The 17,933-nt window shown below is 40.2% G+C and overlaps 1 protein-coding gene across 20 annotated transcripts in view; it reads left to right on the forward strand.

Annotated features, from left to right (window-relative positions):
• Positions 1 to 17,933, forward strand: part of LOC135162645 (tensin-1) — a 76,922-nt gene that overhangs the window by 51,829 nt on the left and 7,160 nt on the right. For 18 of the 20 annotated variants that reach the window (XM_064121296.1, XM_064121309.1, XM_064121299.1 and 15 more), the window contains 9 exons: positions 719 to 775; positions 3,372 to 3,584; positions 4,276 to 4,436; positions 4,539 to 4,688; positions 5,050 to 5,347; positions 5,462 to 5,699; positions 13,919 to 14,199; positions 14,629 to 15,161; positions 17,516 to 17,729. In XM_064121296.1, the coding sequence (XP_063977366.1) occupies positions 719 to 775; positions 3,372 to 3,584; positions 4,276 to 4,436; positions 4,539 to 4,688; positions 5,050 to 5,347; positions 5,462 to 5,699; positions 13,919 to 14,199; positions 14,629 to 15,161; positions 17,516 to 17,729 (2,145 nt within the window). Of the gene's footprint in view, positions 1 to 718; positions 776 to 3,002; positions 3,239 to 3,371; positions 3,585 to 4,275; positions 4,437 to 4,538; positions 4,689 to 5,049; positions 5,348 to 5,461; positions 5,700 to 13,918; positions 14,200 to 14,628; positions 15,162 to 17,515; positions 17,730 to 17,933 lie in introns of those variants that run through there. The other 2 variants (XM_064121316.1, XM_064121297.1) reach the window with 2 other exon arrangements.

Consider the following 17,933-nt stretch of genomic DNA (forward strand, 5'->3'; position numbering starts at 1 on the left):
ACGGCACTTCACATTGAACGCGAGGTGCGTGTGACGCACGTGCGCGATCTTATTCCCACCCACTGCCCGCTTCGATCCTTTTTTGAATTTTCAAATTAGAATATTTATGAGAAAAACTAGATGTACGGGAAATACATCGATCGAGGAGGGATCAGTACGGGAGATTGAAGCAATTTTCCAACTTTGGGGAGTTGAATTTTTCTTACGCGATTAGAAATTTTGTAGACTTTGAAAAACTTCAGAGAAAGTCGGAAATATTTAAAGTTATAGACATGACATCGGTGAAATGGATTGGAAATTTAATGAAGTGAACGTATTTTATGTTTTCATTGTATTTTGGTCAATTTCATTGATATTACTCAAGAAAATTTAATCATAATTAGGAAGCAGATGATAGATAGATGTATTCTTGGGATGTCGCGGTATTTTTAGTTAAATCTGAACTGTCAAGATATGAACTTTCACGGAGTAGTAAAATCCTCGCACCAACATTATTCATATGAGGAAAAACCTGAAACCACAACAAAGTCCGTAAAAATGTAAAAAAAAAATTAATTTTATGAAACCAAAGAAAACTGCGCAATTACCCCTCCACTCAAACACATTACCTCACAGTCATCTCATCTTCAACTCATTAATTGACGGATTAAGTTATTTTTCTCAATATTTACGTCAAACTTCCCCTGAATTAATATTTGCTCAATTATTTCTGTTTCAGCACAATGGAAGCTACGATCAGCCTCGCGTCACGCCGAAACCCATCGTTAAACATGTGGTAAATTACATTAATAACTCCCATTTAAGAAATATACAATTTACGTGCTGAAGCATGGAGATACATTGGAGAGTGTTGGTGAGGTTTATCGCACAACTGATAAGCCAGCACCATTTATTCCGTAAATTTCTTCACCAAATATTTAATATTGAAACAAGCAACTCGGTGAGGATCTCCATGCACTCTTTGCTTCACTTTGCTAGTCGTTATTCTTAACTTCCATGTACGTATCTTCTCGGCCTCGCTCGTTACGTCAGCAAGCCGCTGGCCGCCACGCTAGCTTCATTTATTCCGTGAGAAAACACGCTATTGGACGGTGTATTTACATTTCAAACGCGAAAACTATTCGTCCTCAATGGCTTGCGGTAAAACACTCTCAAATGGGGGAGGGAGGAGTAGTATAGGTACAAACTGTTGGTGGAATTCCATTAGAAACAATTTCGTATTCACAGAAACCAAACATTTCCCAGTTTCCAGCTTTTCTCCGTTAAAAAATAGTATATCAACCAATTCCATATATTTTTCAAATTTATATTTTGATTTCATTTGATTTTTTAAACATTCTTAAAAGTACAATTTTTTTTCCTGTGAGACAGCACTGATTTCCTAGAATTCATCGTCAATTATCAATGATATTGATTAAAATAATCTTAATCTACGAAATTTGGTCGTAAAATTAAAAAAATTGCGCGATGAACAATTATGGTAACGATATCACTGATTTTCCAAATCTTGCATTCACTGAATTCAACAATGGCGAATCGTAAACAGAGGCGCGAATGAAATTTCCCATTTTGGGACAATAAAAGTGTCGTAATGTCGGCATATCCTTGACAACATGAAGGTGACAAAGAGCCCCTTTGTAAATGCGCAAGAATTCACGTCCTCAAATCAAATAAATACTCTTCCCCTCGTCAACAACATCAACACAATTCCATTTATTTACTTTTACGACACGTAACAATTAACAACGATTAAAATGCAAGAATGCTCATTGTGTTACGTGTGAAAAGCCCCACGACTAATACCATCCACCACCGCAGATCGAAAATTTAACGATTCTTGAAACCACTGCGCATAATAAAATATTCAAAAGTTGTTTCCATCCAACGAAAAAAAAAAAACAATTCTGAAAATCGTTTCTACACGGGAAGCTGCACAGCAGCACTCCCTAAAAATAACCATTTATGATGCTATAACGCTGCTGTGAGTTGCTGTGTGTCCCCGAAGAGCTTCGGTATTACCGGGCCCCATATGCAATGAAAAATTTTCTTCTCGTACTCGCAAAAAGTGCTGCACAGTCATAAATCCATTCTACCGTTACGCTTTACGTGTGAAATTGCTATTACGTCGACTTACGTTAGCCTCTCAAGTTGTGTGAATCTCGTGCCACCCCCGTATCTACCCAGCGGATGATACGAGACGAGATAAGAAATCTTGACTTGCCCCCAAGACATGACGCGAATTGCCCTGAATTACTCTGAATTGCGAGTGTCTACCTACCGTTATGAGATCTGGATCATCGGGTCTCCATGTGTTCTTTATGGAAATAAATATTCACTGGATGAGTTTTTGATCATGAAAACGCAATGAGTTGCTTCATCAAATCTACAGAAATCTATAAATATTCTAGAGAACTTGAAACGACGCAGGAAATTTCATAAAATGCCAAATTATTGAATCGAGCTGACTTCAGCAAACTTTCTGGAAAAGATACCGTCTAGATAAGGGACCCAGTGGATATTAATGCACCATTATGGGGCAATTATGTGGAAAATGGCTGGAACTTTTTTATTCAAATATCGCACCGAATGATTTTGAAATAAACTTGAAATCTGAACTATCAAGGGAGACTGGATTAGACGGAATGTCTTAGCCATTCCCAACGGTCTGTTATCCATGCAAAAATCACCCATAGACCTTGAGTGATGCTGAGGTCTTGACAAGAGACTGATTTCATCAGTTGGCAAATCTACAATTCATGCATGTTGCCTTAACCAGAATGACGACTTGCCAGAGCCTCTACACCTGACACACGTTTGTACATCAATTCCGCCGTGACGGAATTACCAAGAAGAATAGCCAACGACAGGAAACGAAAAATCACCTGTTCTACATCGTTGACTCGATTTGCACGCCATTCCAAATGAACCTGACTGAGTGGAGAACAGAAGCCAATCAGGATTCAAGTCCTCCCTACTCGGGACTATCGAGAGGTGAGGCATATTCAGGCGATGTCAGTTGCCTCCAGATGTTATCCACCTGAATGTTGAGCATTCGGCGGTGGCATCAGCAGTTCAACCCTCTGGGGATTTATTTTCACCTCGAGATGTAACGGTGGTGCTCGTTAGACACGAATTACAGGGTTATTTGATATCGAGTGGGCGCCCTCCGGGTGAGACCCGCCTCAATATGCGGAAGATCCAACTCATCAGAATTTTCTACGCGCCCACGTACACCAAGGTTATCTTAATTAACCCCGAACCGAGTAAAAATTCCCTCGATTATAAATGAATTTCACTTCCCTGGTTACTTAGTATCTCAAATTATCATCTCCGTTCTGCCAGTTTTATTCAATTAATATTCCTTTTAACAGGTGCACAAAGTATCTTCATCATCATCTAGAACACCGGGTGTTGGAGCCGATGCGAGTATCACGACAACCGGCAAATCGGCAAGAGTCAGTGAGGTCATGGAGTTGTGCTACGTCACTGAACGAATTATTGCCCTGTGGTACAGAGATGATAGCCAGGGTGTCCTCGAACACGCGACCAATTTGCTTCGGGGTAAACATGCTGATAATTACATGGTGAGTGAGTTAATCTTGTCAACTTCGTGTTCATCTCTTAATGAGAAAGGCGATTTCCACTTTCGCCACGTGAAGCACTTGAATTCTATCCCTATCTGATTATTCATAGCTTGTTTTAGATGTTTAATATGGTCAGGTCACGATGTTAATTGCGATCAAAATTTTCACCGTCCGTTCATCTCTCACTATCTAATTATTCTAAAATCATTTTAGCGGTTTAATAAGTTTATGTCGGGGTGATGTTACAGCCAAAATTTTAACGCGTTTTGTTACCTCGAGTATTTTATTTCTTTTTCTCATCTAGAATCTCTTCATAATGAGTTAATCTTGTCACATTGTCGTCTCGTAATGTGAGAGTAAACTGATACTCTCGTCACGTCAATCACAAAAATTAGTTGAGAACACAAACGCGTGACTGTTCCTGTAATCTTTTAATTTTTTGAAACTATATCTATATTAAAACACTATTTCGTCTAAAAAAAATCAACAGTTTGTGACTTCGTCTAATAGTTTGACTCGTTGTTCCCTATCGTGACGAGAAAAGCAAATTTTTGAACCGTGAAATTCTCACTTCATAGTACATTAATCTTGTCAACTTCATGTTCATCTCCTAATGAGGGTGGCATTTTCCCTTTCCCCACGCGAACCACTTCAATTGCCTCATTATCTGATTCTTCAAAACACGTTTCAGATATTTAATCTGTCGACTCCGGGACGTCACGAATCAAATACAAGAGAATGTGGCTGGCCCCATGGTTTAGCACCAAGCCTGGAGAGATTGTGTGCTCTCTGCAAGGAGCTGGATTCCTGGCTGAATGAAGCGCCTAATCGTGTCGTTGTGCTTCACGCCAGGTGATTTTACAATTGCTTAATTATGACCAGCAAAATATAATTACAGACTTCAATTGAGAACTGTCTCATTTCCATTTGAAATCTAATGGCTCTTTTAAATAGGGGTGGAAAGGAGCGGCTGGGCGTTGCCGTATCAGCGTATATGAACTACAGCAGCATATGTGGGGGACGTGATCAGGCACTTGATAGGTACGCAATGCGGAGATTTTTGGATGACAAAATCGGCGCCCTCAGAGTACCTTCACATCGCAGGTATGAATTAAATGTACCGGGAATTTAAGTCCAAAATTTTTCGCAATAAACGTCGACGAAATTATGAAATAGAGAAACATTGGTTGATTGTTGGTTGCATGCGAATAATGGACATAATAACCAGTAATTGACCAACCACGTGCTCTGCTCTGGCTTCTCCACTTTGTTAAGAAACCCGTTTTCCCAGTGGGCGATCTTCCACTGATTATGACGATCAAACGAACGAAAAAATAAATAATGTTCAGCCTGGCTAATTTTTCAAGAGGAAATCCAAAGATTCCATCGTAATTGGAACTCCAGCTTGAGCATTGATCGGTAATTGAGATAATTCGTTTATTTGCATTAATTTATTTTTCACCAGATATATCGAGTACTTCAGTGGTCTTTTATCGGGATCGTTGAGAATTAATCCGTCGCCACTGTATCTGACTCACGTCACTGTACTCGGTGTACCACTGTTTGAACCGACTGGTTGTCGGGCCTTCCTCAAAGTCTACGAGGGCTTTACACCGGTTTACACGTCTGATCTTTACTCGGTGACCAATGCTAGAGAATTTACCGTCAATCTTGGTGGGTTGAGGTTGCGAGGTGATATTCTTGTCAAGTGTTATCACAGGGTTTACTCGAAACAGAGCAGAGAAGCTATGTTTTCATTGCAGGTAAGATGATCAAAATTCAATGTCATAATACAAAAATTTTGAATCATATGATGTCTTCTCCACGTTAAATGCCAACAGGATTGCTTATTCATAGTGTCATTGTATGAATTCCAGTTCCACACGTGTGTAATAACGGAAAACGTGGTGAGTTTTCCACGTTCCGAGCTCGACATTGCATGCGACGATCCACGATGTCCATCAGACAGTGTCGTGACATTGTACTTCTCGAGCGATGCTAAACGTCTAGATGGTCCAGTACCAGCTCCCACACCCGCTGTGCCTCATGCATCGGCACATAACGATCCCATTCTCCACTGGGACAGCTACAGCAATCTCGAGATCAGCGACGATGGTAAGTCAATTTCCGCATGAGACAATTAGGGGATTCCCAGGAACTTATAATGTAGAAAAGTCCACGGAATGACTTATTTCATGAAAGTCCATAACTTTCATCACTTGACGGCTTTTACCCCGACTTTAATATATTTTTCAAAATTCTATTTACGGGGATCTCGTGATTCACTCGGATTTTTTATTTAATCGCTTTCAAACTTCTCTTGCGCATTTGGGTCACATCTAGTGAAAATGTGTTATTCGTCCATTCGATTTTCCAATGTTCACGTCTATTACCGTAACCCCTATTTTTGTTCAACTCTGAAACCACAATTTACAACGAGGAATTAAACTGAAAATGTTATTACCGGTGGGTTTAAATCTCTAGGTGGTTTTCGTCTGGGTTTTTTTTTTCTTTTTTGTGAAGCCAGGGTAGTGGGGAATTCACGAGGTTTATTCTCGGCAACTAGGCGCCTCTATAGCACCGGTGTGGGGGACGAATGCGTAGCTCCACGGGTTTTGCGAGTTTTCTAAGCCGTCAGTCTGTACCAGCGTTGGTCTGAGGTCACAGAGATTGAGGAACTCGAGTTAATTTCTTGTTAATTTACTCGAAGAAGTAGGGAAAAAGAAAATTAATGAATCGTGGTTGTGATTTGTTGATGTAGACGTCCAACGAGTGAAAGATAATTGAAAAATTGAAACAATTTTCTACGGTGAGTAGATAAACGCTTGATATTATCCTCAAGGAGATTGAGTATGTTCTCTTACCCTCGTGACTCTTTCAACTACAACAGTGATTTCAGTCCAAAAATGGTAGCGATCCCGTTTTGTCAACTACCGTTACGGCGGGAAAGTTTAGATTTTTGCAATTTTTTTCTTTTCATTTCTTACTCAGTGAGAAATCTGTCGAGCGGTCGACTTGTTAATTCGTTAGAAAACGACGGGGTTAACACGACGCTTTTCTATTCCCGTTGAGTTGTTTGGGAAAATATTAACTGAGGGAGGCCGGACAAAGTGAGAGTTATAGGTTTGAGCCATTTCCCTAAATCCACGAAAAATAATTTACATAACACTAGATAGTGAAAGCTATGAGAGAGGCAATGCCAATCGAGGATGTGGTGGAAGGCCTTCAATTACACTTCTTTAGATAATGGGGACAGAGGAATATACGTTAATTTGCGAACGGGGAAGGAAAATGTTTGGGTTCGACTTAATTCAATGGATTAACTACTGCGGTGTCTGACAGCCAACTGTATTTATTTTTCTTCTCTCATTTGCATGTATCATTCTAGAGCCTGATGACGGCAAAATAACGTGTTATCATTTTTTCAAACAACGCTCGATATTATGTGGATAATTCCAACAGTCTTCTAACTATCGAGAGCTAGTTTATTAATTCACTAGAAAACAACGGGAATAGCTCGATGGTTTTCTATTCCCGTCGAGATGTTAGGATTAATGTTGACCGATAGAAGCACGGGAACATGGAGAGTAAACCGTTGCAATCATTCTGTCAAATAATATAAAAAAAATCTAGCGTGACACTAAATAGTGAAAGTAATGAGGAACGTAAATAATGGTAATGACATTGGAGGATGGAAAGGATGGTAAATAAAGGATAATAATCACTTTCGTTCAAGGTATTTCAGTTTACGAATAGGAAGGAAAAGGTTTAGGTTCAATGTAATTCGAAGTTAAACTGTTGTCAACTGCCTTCCCGTCGAGAAAGTTTAAATTTCTTTATTCTTCCTTCTGTTACTCACGGAAAAAACGCTGGCAAGCGGTTAACTTAATTCTTCAGAAAACAACGGGGATCGCGCGACCATTTTTTTATTTCCGTCGACATGTTAGGGATAATGTTAGCTGATAGAAACACGAAAACAACACGAGCAATTCGTTGGCATCATTCGCTCCAAAAAATAAGAAAAATATCCAGGGGAACACTGAATATCGAAAAATGTCGAGTTAGAAGGGAATTAAATAATGCTGATGTAATTAAAGGTGACAGCAAATGACGAAAAAAGGTCTACACCAACCACTCTTTTAAAGCAATGAATACGGAAATTTATTCCAGTTTACAAAACAGTTTGGTTTAAAGTTAATTCAATCTGTCAACTACCTTTACGTCCAGCACGTTAACATATGCCAATGCCTTTGTTTCTTATCCATTGACAAAACTGTCGAGCGGTCAACGTGTTAATTCTCAAAAGAAGAAACTAATGGGATTGACCCGACAGTTTTCTATTCCCGTCAGGATATTAGAGACAATATCAGCTGAGAAAAACACGAGACTAATCCGTCGAAATCATTCCCTCAAAAATAAAAGAAAAATCTGGCGTAACACAAAGTAGAGAAAGTTATGAGAGATGTAAACAACGGTGATGCAATTGGAGGATGCAGCGGATGATGAACAAAAGCCTCAATCACTCCCGGTCTAAATAACAAAAACAGAGAGATGTATCTCAATTTTTAAACCCAGAAAAAACAACAAAAAATGTTTTTTCATCTCTTTCCAAGATTGAAAATAAACAGCTTCCTGATTTTTCACTGTGAAAGAGGCAATTTCAGGCTTCGCCGTAGGGCTGATGACCAACTTTTCCGCTTTATCCTCCTCAGACCGTTGAAAATGAGGAGTGGTTACGCATGAATGATCGTCCACGGTACCGAGAATAGGTAGCCATCAATGATGTTACTGTAACACGTGGTGGCACTCCCCAAAGTACCTACAATTTTCAACGTCATCCGCTACATCGTCACTCGCTGTTTATCCAGTGTTAATCGCAAATCCATACGTCATGAAACCACCCACATTTATCAACAGCCATTATTCCTTCGCTCACCAAATACGGTTTCCCATGGTTTGTGTGGCATCAATCCTCGAAGTAGGAAGTCACTTCGATTTCATCGTGGGTATCGACGATTAAAATCGTATAAAGGTCTCTTGTTCTACATTCGTCATACCCGTTAAGGTGTTATTAACACAAAAATACTGAATATCTGCTCACTGAAATTTACAAAATCACAAAGTTTACGTCTTACAGATGTCGTGATTTATTCTCAGCACAATTCACCGATCGAAGTACATAAATATTAAATCTATCATTTATATGCGAAGTAGACGAGATCGTAAACTTTAAATCCCATGAAATTCGTGATATATCAGAAGTATGATTTATTGGTCAATCTCAAGAGATTATATGGAATCCACTGTTGATGATACGATTGCATAAACAAGGAAAATTTCTACTCCATTCGTACTACCTCTAAAGTCTACATTCACGTATTTCTTCCACGTTTACCGTAACTTCTAATTCAAATTTCGAGATGTTCTAGATGAATTGTGATTTCTCGAAAATTTTATAGATCAATTCACGTGCAAGGTGCAATTTTCCTTGATTACTTTCTCAATTTCAAATTTTAAATAGCAAAAATTCCGTGCGATGTGACAGAAAATATGCTGCGCTAAAAATTTGCCAGAGAAATACCAGAAAGTTCAGGAACAATTGTCAACACTGCATTCCCAGGTCGTACCATCAGCCATTATTTCACATGGCAGGTGTGAAAACTGGCTGTCCCCTCATCAACCCTTGTTTCCACTCCTCCCTCCTCACCCCCCTGAGAAAGTCACGTATGTCCACCCACAAGATGTAGGTATGCCACTGGCTTTCCAACGACAGTGCTCACTCGGAAGTATCTCCACTGATCCCTTTGGAAGATTCAACCGGCTGCCAGTCGTAATGAATAATTCATTATCCCGACCCCGTCTCCATTTCCCGATCGATCTCCCTCGAAAATTCGTGATGACAATGCCCAATGGTTCTCTTTATCAGTTAACTCTCCCATCCTCTCCAGATTTTCATGAAACTCTTTCATTCCGAGAAAATCCCCGAGCAAATATTTGACCAGAATTCCAACAACTTTCGGCTGAACATGAATAACCCATCTATTTCTGTTCCTGTCTACCAACCGATACCTTTTTCTTCCTCTTGATTTAAAAAAGAAAGAGGGCTACACCTACACAGACATTGAATACTCCGAGGAATCCAATCGTAATGTTGTCTCTTCGGGGGCTGAACCTCTGAATATCTTGTCACTTGGTGGCATCGTTCAAGCTTACCCGAGGAGTTGACAGGAAAGTTTGGGGAATGCCAGTTCAATTACTCCACAATTGGTTAACAGAGATCAAGAATATCTTGGTAAACATGTGGATTCTGAACATAATTCGGTATTCAATGGATATATTTCAATTAATACTTGAAATAAATTGGAGAATTACTATCTTCCTACTGCTCCAGAAATGATAATTTCGTTGGACCTTCATTAAAATCCTAAATGCCAAATTCTTTCCACCAAATGGAATTCTATGTCAATCTTCTGAAAAATGTTGGCTCTGGTTTTCATAAAAAAGGAATGAGTATACCCACGCAACCACTGAATATCCTGATCAATTCACTGGTCATAACGTCTTCTCGAGGCGAAACCTCTAAATATATTGTCCCCCAGTTGGACGTTTCGAGATACAGCCGAGTCCGGCAATGATCGTTCAAGCCAACCTGAGAGTTGGCCAGAGGTTTGCCGTAGAAGGACTGGCGACTGGCGGCCGGTTCAACTAGTAAAAGACAGGGGATTTCCCTCTCCTCGTCGCCTTTCATCTCTGTTTATTTACCTCTTCAGCAACTTGCCTCCAGGTTAACTGTAAAAGAGAGGGAGGGAGAAAGAAAAAAAACCTATCAGATACAATAAAAATTAACAATCCAGGAAGTCAATTGTCTGCTTTGCTGTAGATGGTTGACGAGTTTGGTGGATAATTAAATGGAATATTTGTGTGAATTGGTTGGAGGCATGTTGTTGGCACTTGGTAAAGTGCTTCTTGCGTAGGAAGTCTCACGCCCAATGACGATCATTTCTCGAGTTGCTGTTTTTTTTAGTGGTGGTGGTGGGTAAGCGAATGAGAGCCAAACGTTCGATGGTTGCAGTGTCGTTTCTGCTGGCTCACTGTGTGCCTCGGTCACACTTATTCCCACGGTGGTTACTTTTGAGTGATTATTGACCACAAGTGGGTCAAATTGGAATTGTTTCTCTCATCGTGGTGACAATGTAACGACTGATATATCTGTGAATTGATATGGCAATTCTTCGGATGAGTCGATAAATTGGTTTGTTGGTGTGTCATCGAACATCAAATCATCATCAGTCAAATAATGTCAGTATTATGTGAGTACATGGGCCTGAATTTGACCGGGTAACGCCTACTTCACGTATTATCTTATTTATGACACCACGACGAGAGGATTGATGCACTCACACATGTGGAAATCCACGAAAATAGTATCCTCGTGAATCTCTATAAGGCCCCCAACGCCAAACTGGTATAATTCGATCAGTCCCTCTTTGCCTTCACCTCGTTTCTTCCCCTGGTGCTTTTATTTTACCATTTTTTTTATCTTCTCCCCCTTTTATGTACCGATTCACCTCGTCGATGACCTTCGATCGGAAGGATAAATAGCTTTGCTTCTTTTAGCATCTCCATCTCTCAAAAATTGAGTAACTTTTTTTTTTCTTTTGATTCGGCATCGTCAGTTAAATAGCCGCGACAATCTGAGAGTCGATCATAAATTATGCCATTGAATTCTTACAGCCAGAAATACTCGTTTTCCGTTGATAAACGTGGACGATAAATTGAGAAGTGGAGTGAGGGGTTGTTCAATCGATCTCCCATCGGGAAATGCGATCGTTTTTATGGACATTCGAAGAGGGAAAAACGAACGGAAAAGTATGAGAAGTCTGGAGCGATTAATGGTGAATGATCTTGTGGTTAAAAAATTTTTGTGGAGAATTTTGAGGGCTACATCGGAGCGATTATCGTATATCCAACTAATCCAATGGAAATATTATTTTCTACCGTGAATAATCTATGAAGTAGACCCGAACTTCAAGGAACTTCATTGCAGTTATTCGTGGAACATTCGAATCAGTATAATTTAGGAAAATCATTTCAAATTCAACGCCACTCGGTAAAACATATTCATGAATATTCATGAAACTTTCCACTGAAAATTCCCTGAAAACTTACAAATGTTCCAAGAAATAACATTACGAAGTTCATCCCTTACCCCATATATTTCTCTCCATTTCAAGGAAAACCCTTCGAGAATCCGTGCCACACTAATTATTCGTACGATTTTTTCCCCCTGCATTAATCATTAAAATAGCAACAGAGGGGGAAATGAAAAATGAGGGAAGTTGAATGGTCCCTGATGGCGTGTGAGCTGTATCTGGAAGTTGGGATCGATAAAATTGGCGCGATTCGTGAGCACGGATTAGCCAGAGGGCGAAGCCTGAGTAATATCGGCATCGCGTATCTTCTAACGGCGTTGGCTTTCGTTGGAAATTTTGCAGCTGCAACATTGCAACTTCCCCACTACGAGAGAGATCTCCTCCTTCTTGTGTCGCACTGAGATAAGGCGCACTCAAGTGTTGCATTGGCGGAGGAGCCCGAGAATTTGCATTTCCCATCATCAAAGAACAATTCGTGGAGTTGGTAGGGTTGAAGATACCCACAGATTTCATTAGCCTTCGGCCTCATCAACTCCATTGGCTGTCGTTTGACAATTCATTGGTATTATTACCCGATCAACGGACATCTGGGTCCCGGGATTATTAGTCGTCATTCGGTGTCACATCACGTCGATCAAACAATTGATAATACCCGGTTGTTCGAGTGGATTTATACACGCGCTGCAATGGCGTGCATTGAATTCTGATGAAGCTAAAATCCCTGCATCACGTATCATCTTGTGGCTGATTGTATTTTCATGGGGCTATTATTAGTCGGAAGGACTAATCACTCGGTTAAAATTTATACTGTTTATACCGTGACCACAATTTAACGATTTCTCTATTTTTTCGGAGTTGAAGAAACTCTGTGGAGTCTTCAGAAGTCCGGAATCCAATTGATGAATATTTATACCGAAAATATGAAGTCATCAGGATTTCCCCCCGACCCTTTTGTCAGTTGACCAATAGGTCAGAGTTTATTGGACATTTCTGTAATTCAGTGGTTAAATCCGTCGGTCCATCAGAAAGCTCCTAATAACTTTTGGAATTGAAAAACATTCAGTGGATGAAACAGCGTAATTGAAGACGAGAGGGAAACAACTCATGAATCAATACAATGGCATTATAATCATCTAACTCCAGTGGAGGTCGGTAGTTTCACGCAAATCGCTCGAGTGCTGACTGCATACACCGAGGACGTCAGGAGGCTAATGGCAAAAGTGCCGCCGGGATGGTTTTACCGCCAGCCACTTTGCCTCACTCTCTAGTCATCCGACTTTTTACATTCCCTCATCTTTAAGCCCTCTTTCCTCCTGTATTTTTATCCACATTTTTTTTCTTAAATGAAAGAGTAAAAATACCAGAGAGCATCGCCACTTTTCTTGGTTTCATCTCTATGTCAAGCACTTATTAGTGGAATTACGTTGTAGTAACCGTTGACCACACATGATCATCCTGTTGTCTTTTTTTTTTTGGCCTTGAGTGGCCCTTTAATTACTGGGAAAAATCGTTAAACTAGACCCAATGATCATTAATTATTGTGGCTTCTTGCTGTTCGTTGCATTCCCAGAATGACTTCTCATAATTGCCAACAAAACGTGATACGTCGAGTGCTAACTAGCGTGAAAGACGGTGAAAGTGGCCAGATTGAAGTGGGGAATTAACGATGTGTGATGTTTAATCGTGATAAGATCGATGATTGACGGAAAAACATGAAATCCGTGTTTCTGGGGGCAACAGGAATGAGACGATCCTCGGGGGCACTCCTTTCTTATGAGAATCGATAATTTGTGGAATGGGTTTTGCGGTCGTTATTAATTTGAATAGGGGCTTTCAATGGTTATGGGGCTACCACAACTATTGATGAATCTTTTAGTGCGTCGTTCAGACTTTACGACATGCTGGATAACTGTTATTTTTTTATTTTCCTTAATTATTGTGGTTTGAGTATTTTAATAGCAGAGCCATAGAACAGGATGAGTTGAGAAAAACTGCAGGGAAGGGAATTTTTTTTTAGATATTCCAGAGAGAGATCGTCTTATTTTCGTCCATATTTTTTTTTCGTTGAAACTCACTCATTCAAAGTTTTAGTAGCTTTTGAGTGAATTTATTGATCTTTCCTTCGTTTTCCTTTTTGAATCTTGAGTAATATGAGAAAAAAATCTTGATAAAATTTTTCAGAAGGAAGAGATACGCCATTATCTCCACCTCCACCTTCGAGCTCATCGGCGCACACCTCACCCAGGGGATTGGGCTACACCTGTGGACCCATTGATGGCTCCCTTTACGCTGTTGTTCATCAGGGCGCAGGCGGTGCTGCTCGCGGTTCACCGCTGACAGTTTCCATGGACAGTGGTATCAGCAGTGCACCACCACAGCGACCCAGTCCCCCGGAGGCAGAGCCCGATAGCCCACACAGTGATCTCGACAAACTCCTCCACGACATGATGATGACAGTTGAGGTGAGTTTCAATCGTCAAATTGAACATTTAGGGTAATTTATTTCTGGAGTCGCCTTTTCATTGTAAAATCGCGAAATTTCTGACCTCGAACTTTTGTCGTTGAAAAATATAATTTGATTGAATTTTCAATATTTTAAATTCAATTGTTTCTTTCTCCAGAATCACATTCAACTTCTTTCACCCAAAAATTATCAATAATTCAATGAATTTTTTTTTTCACATTTTATTTAACAATTCTCGAACAATCGTAATCGTCTTAAAAGTATTCAAATCTAAAACTCCATCACCTAATCATTACTCTCAACTTATAATCCTACAATTACCGGAAGTTATTTGATGGGGCGTCAAAATACGCATCGGTCACGCGTAATTGGCGCAGCATGTGGGCAGCCCCAGTTACTGAACGTCTGTTCTTAATAAACATTTCAGTCGATGCCAGACCCACCGAGCGATTACAATAGATCGAACAATCGTGGGGAAAAAATGTACATTCACGAGACACGCAGCTACAGCAGCAATCCAACATCGAACTACTCGACTCTGAAGGAATCGTGCAGAAATTACGGTGGACCAGTAGAATTTTCGACGCCTTACGCATTGTCGAATAACTATGGAACCCTAAAAAACGAATCGCGAAGAAGCAATCACGAGGATACGTCAAAAAAGTCATTCTCACCCGGAGGTAACATTGACTTTATCGATGAGGATATTCCGTATCACGCGAGACAGACGAGCCAGCCGTTCAGTTATGGTGCTACGACGGACATGATCAAACATCAGAAGCTCTCATCCCCTTCACTGGTCAGGAAGGCGGTTATGAGGGGGACAGCGCCGATTGTCGACTTGGATGAGGTACTTGGGGAAAGTACAGGAGGGAGTAACGGCCCGGTGGGGTCTACTGCGCCTGAACCACCCCCAGAATTTGCCAATGGGACTAAACCTAATGCAGATCACGTTGATGGGTAAGTGCAAACTGCTGATTTATTTTTATGGAGGGCATATGGCTACCGGGGATATGAAAGAATATTTACGATTCGATACATTCAACCACTTCCAGTCATAAAATTTGTCAATTAAATTGCGGAATGAAGATGTGAACGTTTTCCACGTTTGGGAATAATCTTCAGTCATTCAAAAATAGAATGTAATTTCATGTCACTTCCCTGTCGTCGTCTGAGGCCTTAAACCCACTAGGAATAAACTGCATAATATTCTTTCGACATCCTGAGAGCCAAATTCGGTACCGCAAAGGCACAGCCCCGCGCCCTCATCTCCTCCAAATTCCCTGAAAGAAAGATACCCCATACCCCGATGAGCAATTAATAAATTGTCCCGTGAGAAGGTACACTGGGTACGATTACGGCATTGTTGGATTGCATTCCTGTCAAGCGGTGTCAGGAATGGTAAATGCGGTCGTACGTGACTCACTGCGGGTACGATCAGAGAAACTCGAGACGTTCGATTCATTTTCATTTTATTATTTTTCCCCCTCAGAATATAAAATTCGATACAATTTCATCAGGATTACTTGATTATTCCATGTGGAAGTAATACCAAGCGACACGAATATTAATAAATTTCGATATCCTTCATCCATGAGGTGAAATAAAACGAATGGAAAATCGGTTTGTATGTACATTGATGGGCCACGATGACAGGCGACTTATTTCTGACTGGCTATGTCTACTTGAATCACTTCATGTACGCAAAACTTTCTCCATTAATTCAAATTTATCGTTCACATCGATGCTGAGTAACTAAGCCATGACGATAAAACGTAAATCCCCATGGTTTTCCTCGGGGATCTCTCGGATTTTCTCAGGTTGATGATGAAGTTAGTCACTCTTACGTTATTTCTAGACATTTACCATCTCCCTCTGACATAATTTCAAATATAGAACGGTCTCGCGACTTGGGTAATTCGGTGTGGAAATCTCATGTTTCCACAATTTTTTTTAATAATCAGTGCACGAATGCATTATTATTTTTTTTTAACAGACTCATTATTCTATCATGTTGATGGACGATTAAATAAATGCAATTGGATTTTTTTCCCACAGTGATTTTTCATTTTTTATGGTGGTCACGCGTATGAACATTTTTAGAGGACTGTCCCTGCAATTTTAGTATTTAAAATATTCAACCCACATCTCGAAAAATATTCCAAGAACAACTCCTCCAATTCAAACCCAATCTCATCATCTGCACTATCAAGTTCTCATTCTAAAAGTAAAGCATGAAAAAACCGCACAAGCGTCAGTGTTACAGTTGGCGTTGGCGCGAGGGACGCACGTGGGTCGTGTTTCCCCACTGGTTCTGGGTTTTGGGTTCGTTACCGATCTGGGTTACAACCGCTCACGCGATTGCCAGTAACAACTGAGTAATGAGGATAACCAATGGTAGAGCAAAAACAAAATACGTGCCCCCCTCCCCCTTCCCCTCTGGGCTGGCTCAAAAAATGAGTTCTCATTATCCCAAAAGAGTATCGACATGTTTTAACCCAACGAGTTAAAATCGTTAAAACATCCCACTCGAGCATTGAATTTCTTTACCCCATCGCCTTATTCCTCCGTATTATTCCTGGGCTGCATGGCACGTATGCCCAGTACACCTTGGGAAAGTCCAGACCCCCAGTGACCCCCCATGATCGAGCGGAATCTAATTGCGATCCTCATTCAACATCGTGATTCTAATATTATTATTATCGGTTTTTGTTGTTATGCGCGATGGTTTGGGGCCCGCGTGGTTGAGACAACAGCAGCGTAAGTTGGCTGCACGAAGAGACGAGTGTAGTCGGTGAACTCCGGAGTTTCCAGAGAAACCGTGTCAGGAAAGACGATTAAATATCAGAACTTCCATTCAAGGAACCGCAAACTAGGGTCAAATAAGGTCCCCTCACTGAGATTAGAGAGTGAAAATTGGAGAAATATTTCTTCCAATAGTCCCAGAGAAATATTTTTTCAATTTAATGCCATAAAAAGTTTAATAATAATGGACATTTTTATATTATCTCAATAAAAATGCGAAACCAATATTTTCTAGCCCAATGAAAATAATTATAAAAAATTGGAAAATTATCTGAAATCATTGAATAATGCAATTCTAGACATTGCGAAGGTCTTTAAAATAATTTATAGATTATTATTCTTTCGGTGGAATGTGTGAGAGGGTTCCGGGTTCGGCTCCTGGTACTGAGAAATTATTTCCCGATTAGTTAACTTAATCTGATTCAATGGAATCCAGTTGTGATCGTCATCCAACATCGTGACGCTAATATTATTACAATGGGTTTTTCTTGTTATGCTCAATGGAATAGGCTCTCGTGGCTGAGACAACAGCAGCTAAAGCTCGCTGCACGAAGAGATGAGCGTAGTCCGGGAAGAATATGGCGCCAAGAAACTGGTAATCGTGTTATCGGTGAGCTCAGAAGTCTCCAGAGAAACCGTGTCAGACAAGATGGTTACGCCAGTGATTCAGCTGTACTGGATGATGACGATGATATATGGATCCTGAATTCTGTTACATCACAGGTAATATATTCTAGACAACTAGTTGATGCAATATTTTTCCTATTAGAGAAATTTAATAGGTTTGAAAAAAATACTCTCATTTATCACTCGCATCTATTTTAAATTAATAGTCTGTGAAAAATCAATAAGTAATTAATTAGATTCAAATAAAGGAGTGTTGCACAGGAGGCTATTTTTAACTAATAAAGTCTCTAGGCCGAGGCC

The sequence above is a fragment of the Diachasmimorpha longicaudata genome, chromosome 5, assembly GCF_034640455.1.
Source record: "Diachasmimorpha longicaudata isolate KC_UGA_2023 chromosome 5, iyDiaLong2, whole genome shotgun sequence".
NCBI lineage: Eukaryota > Metazoa > Arthropoda > Insecta > Hymenoptera > Braconidae > Diachasmimorpha > Diachasmimorpha longicaudata.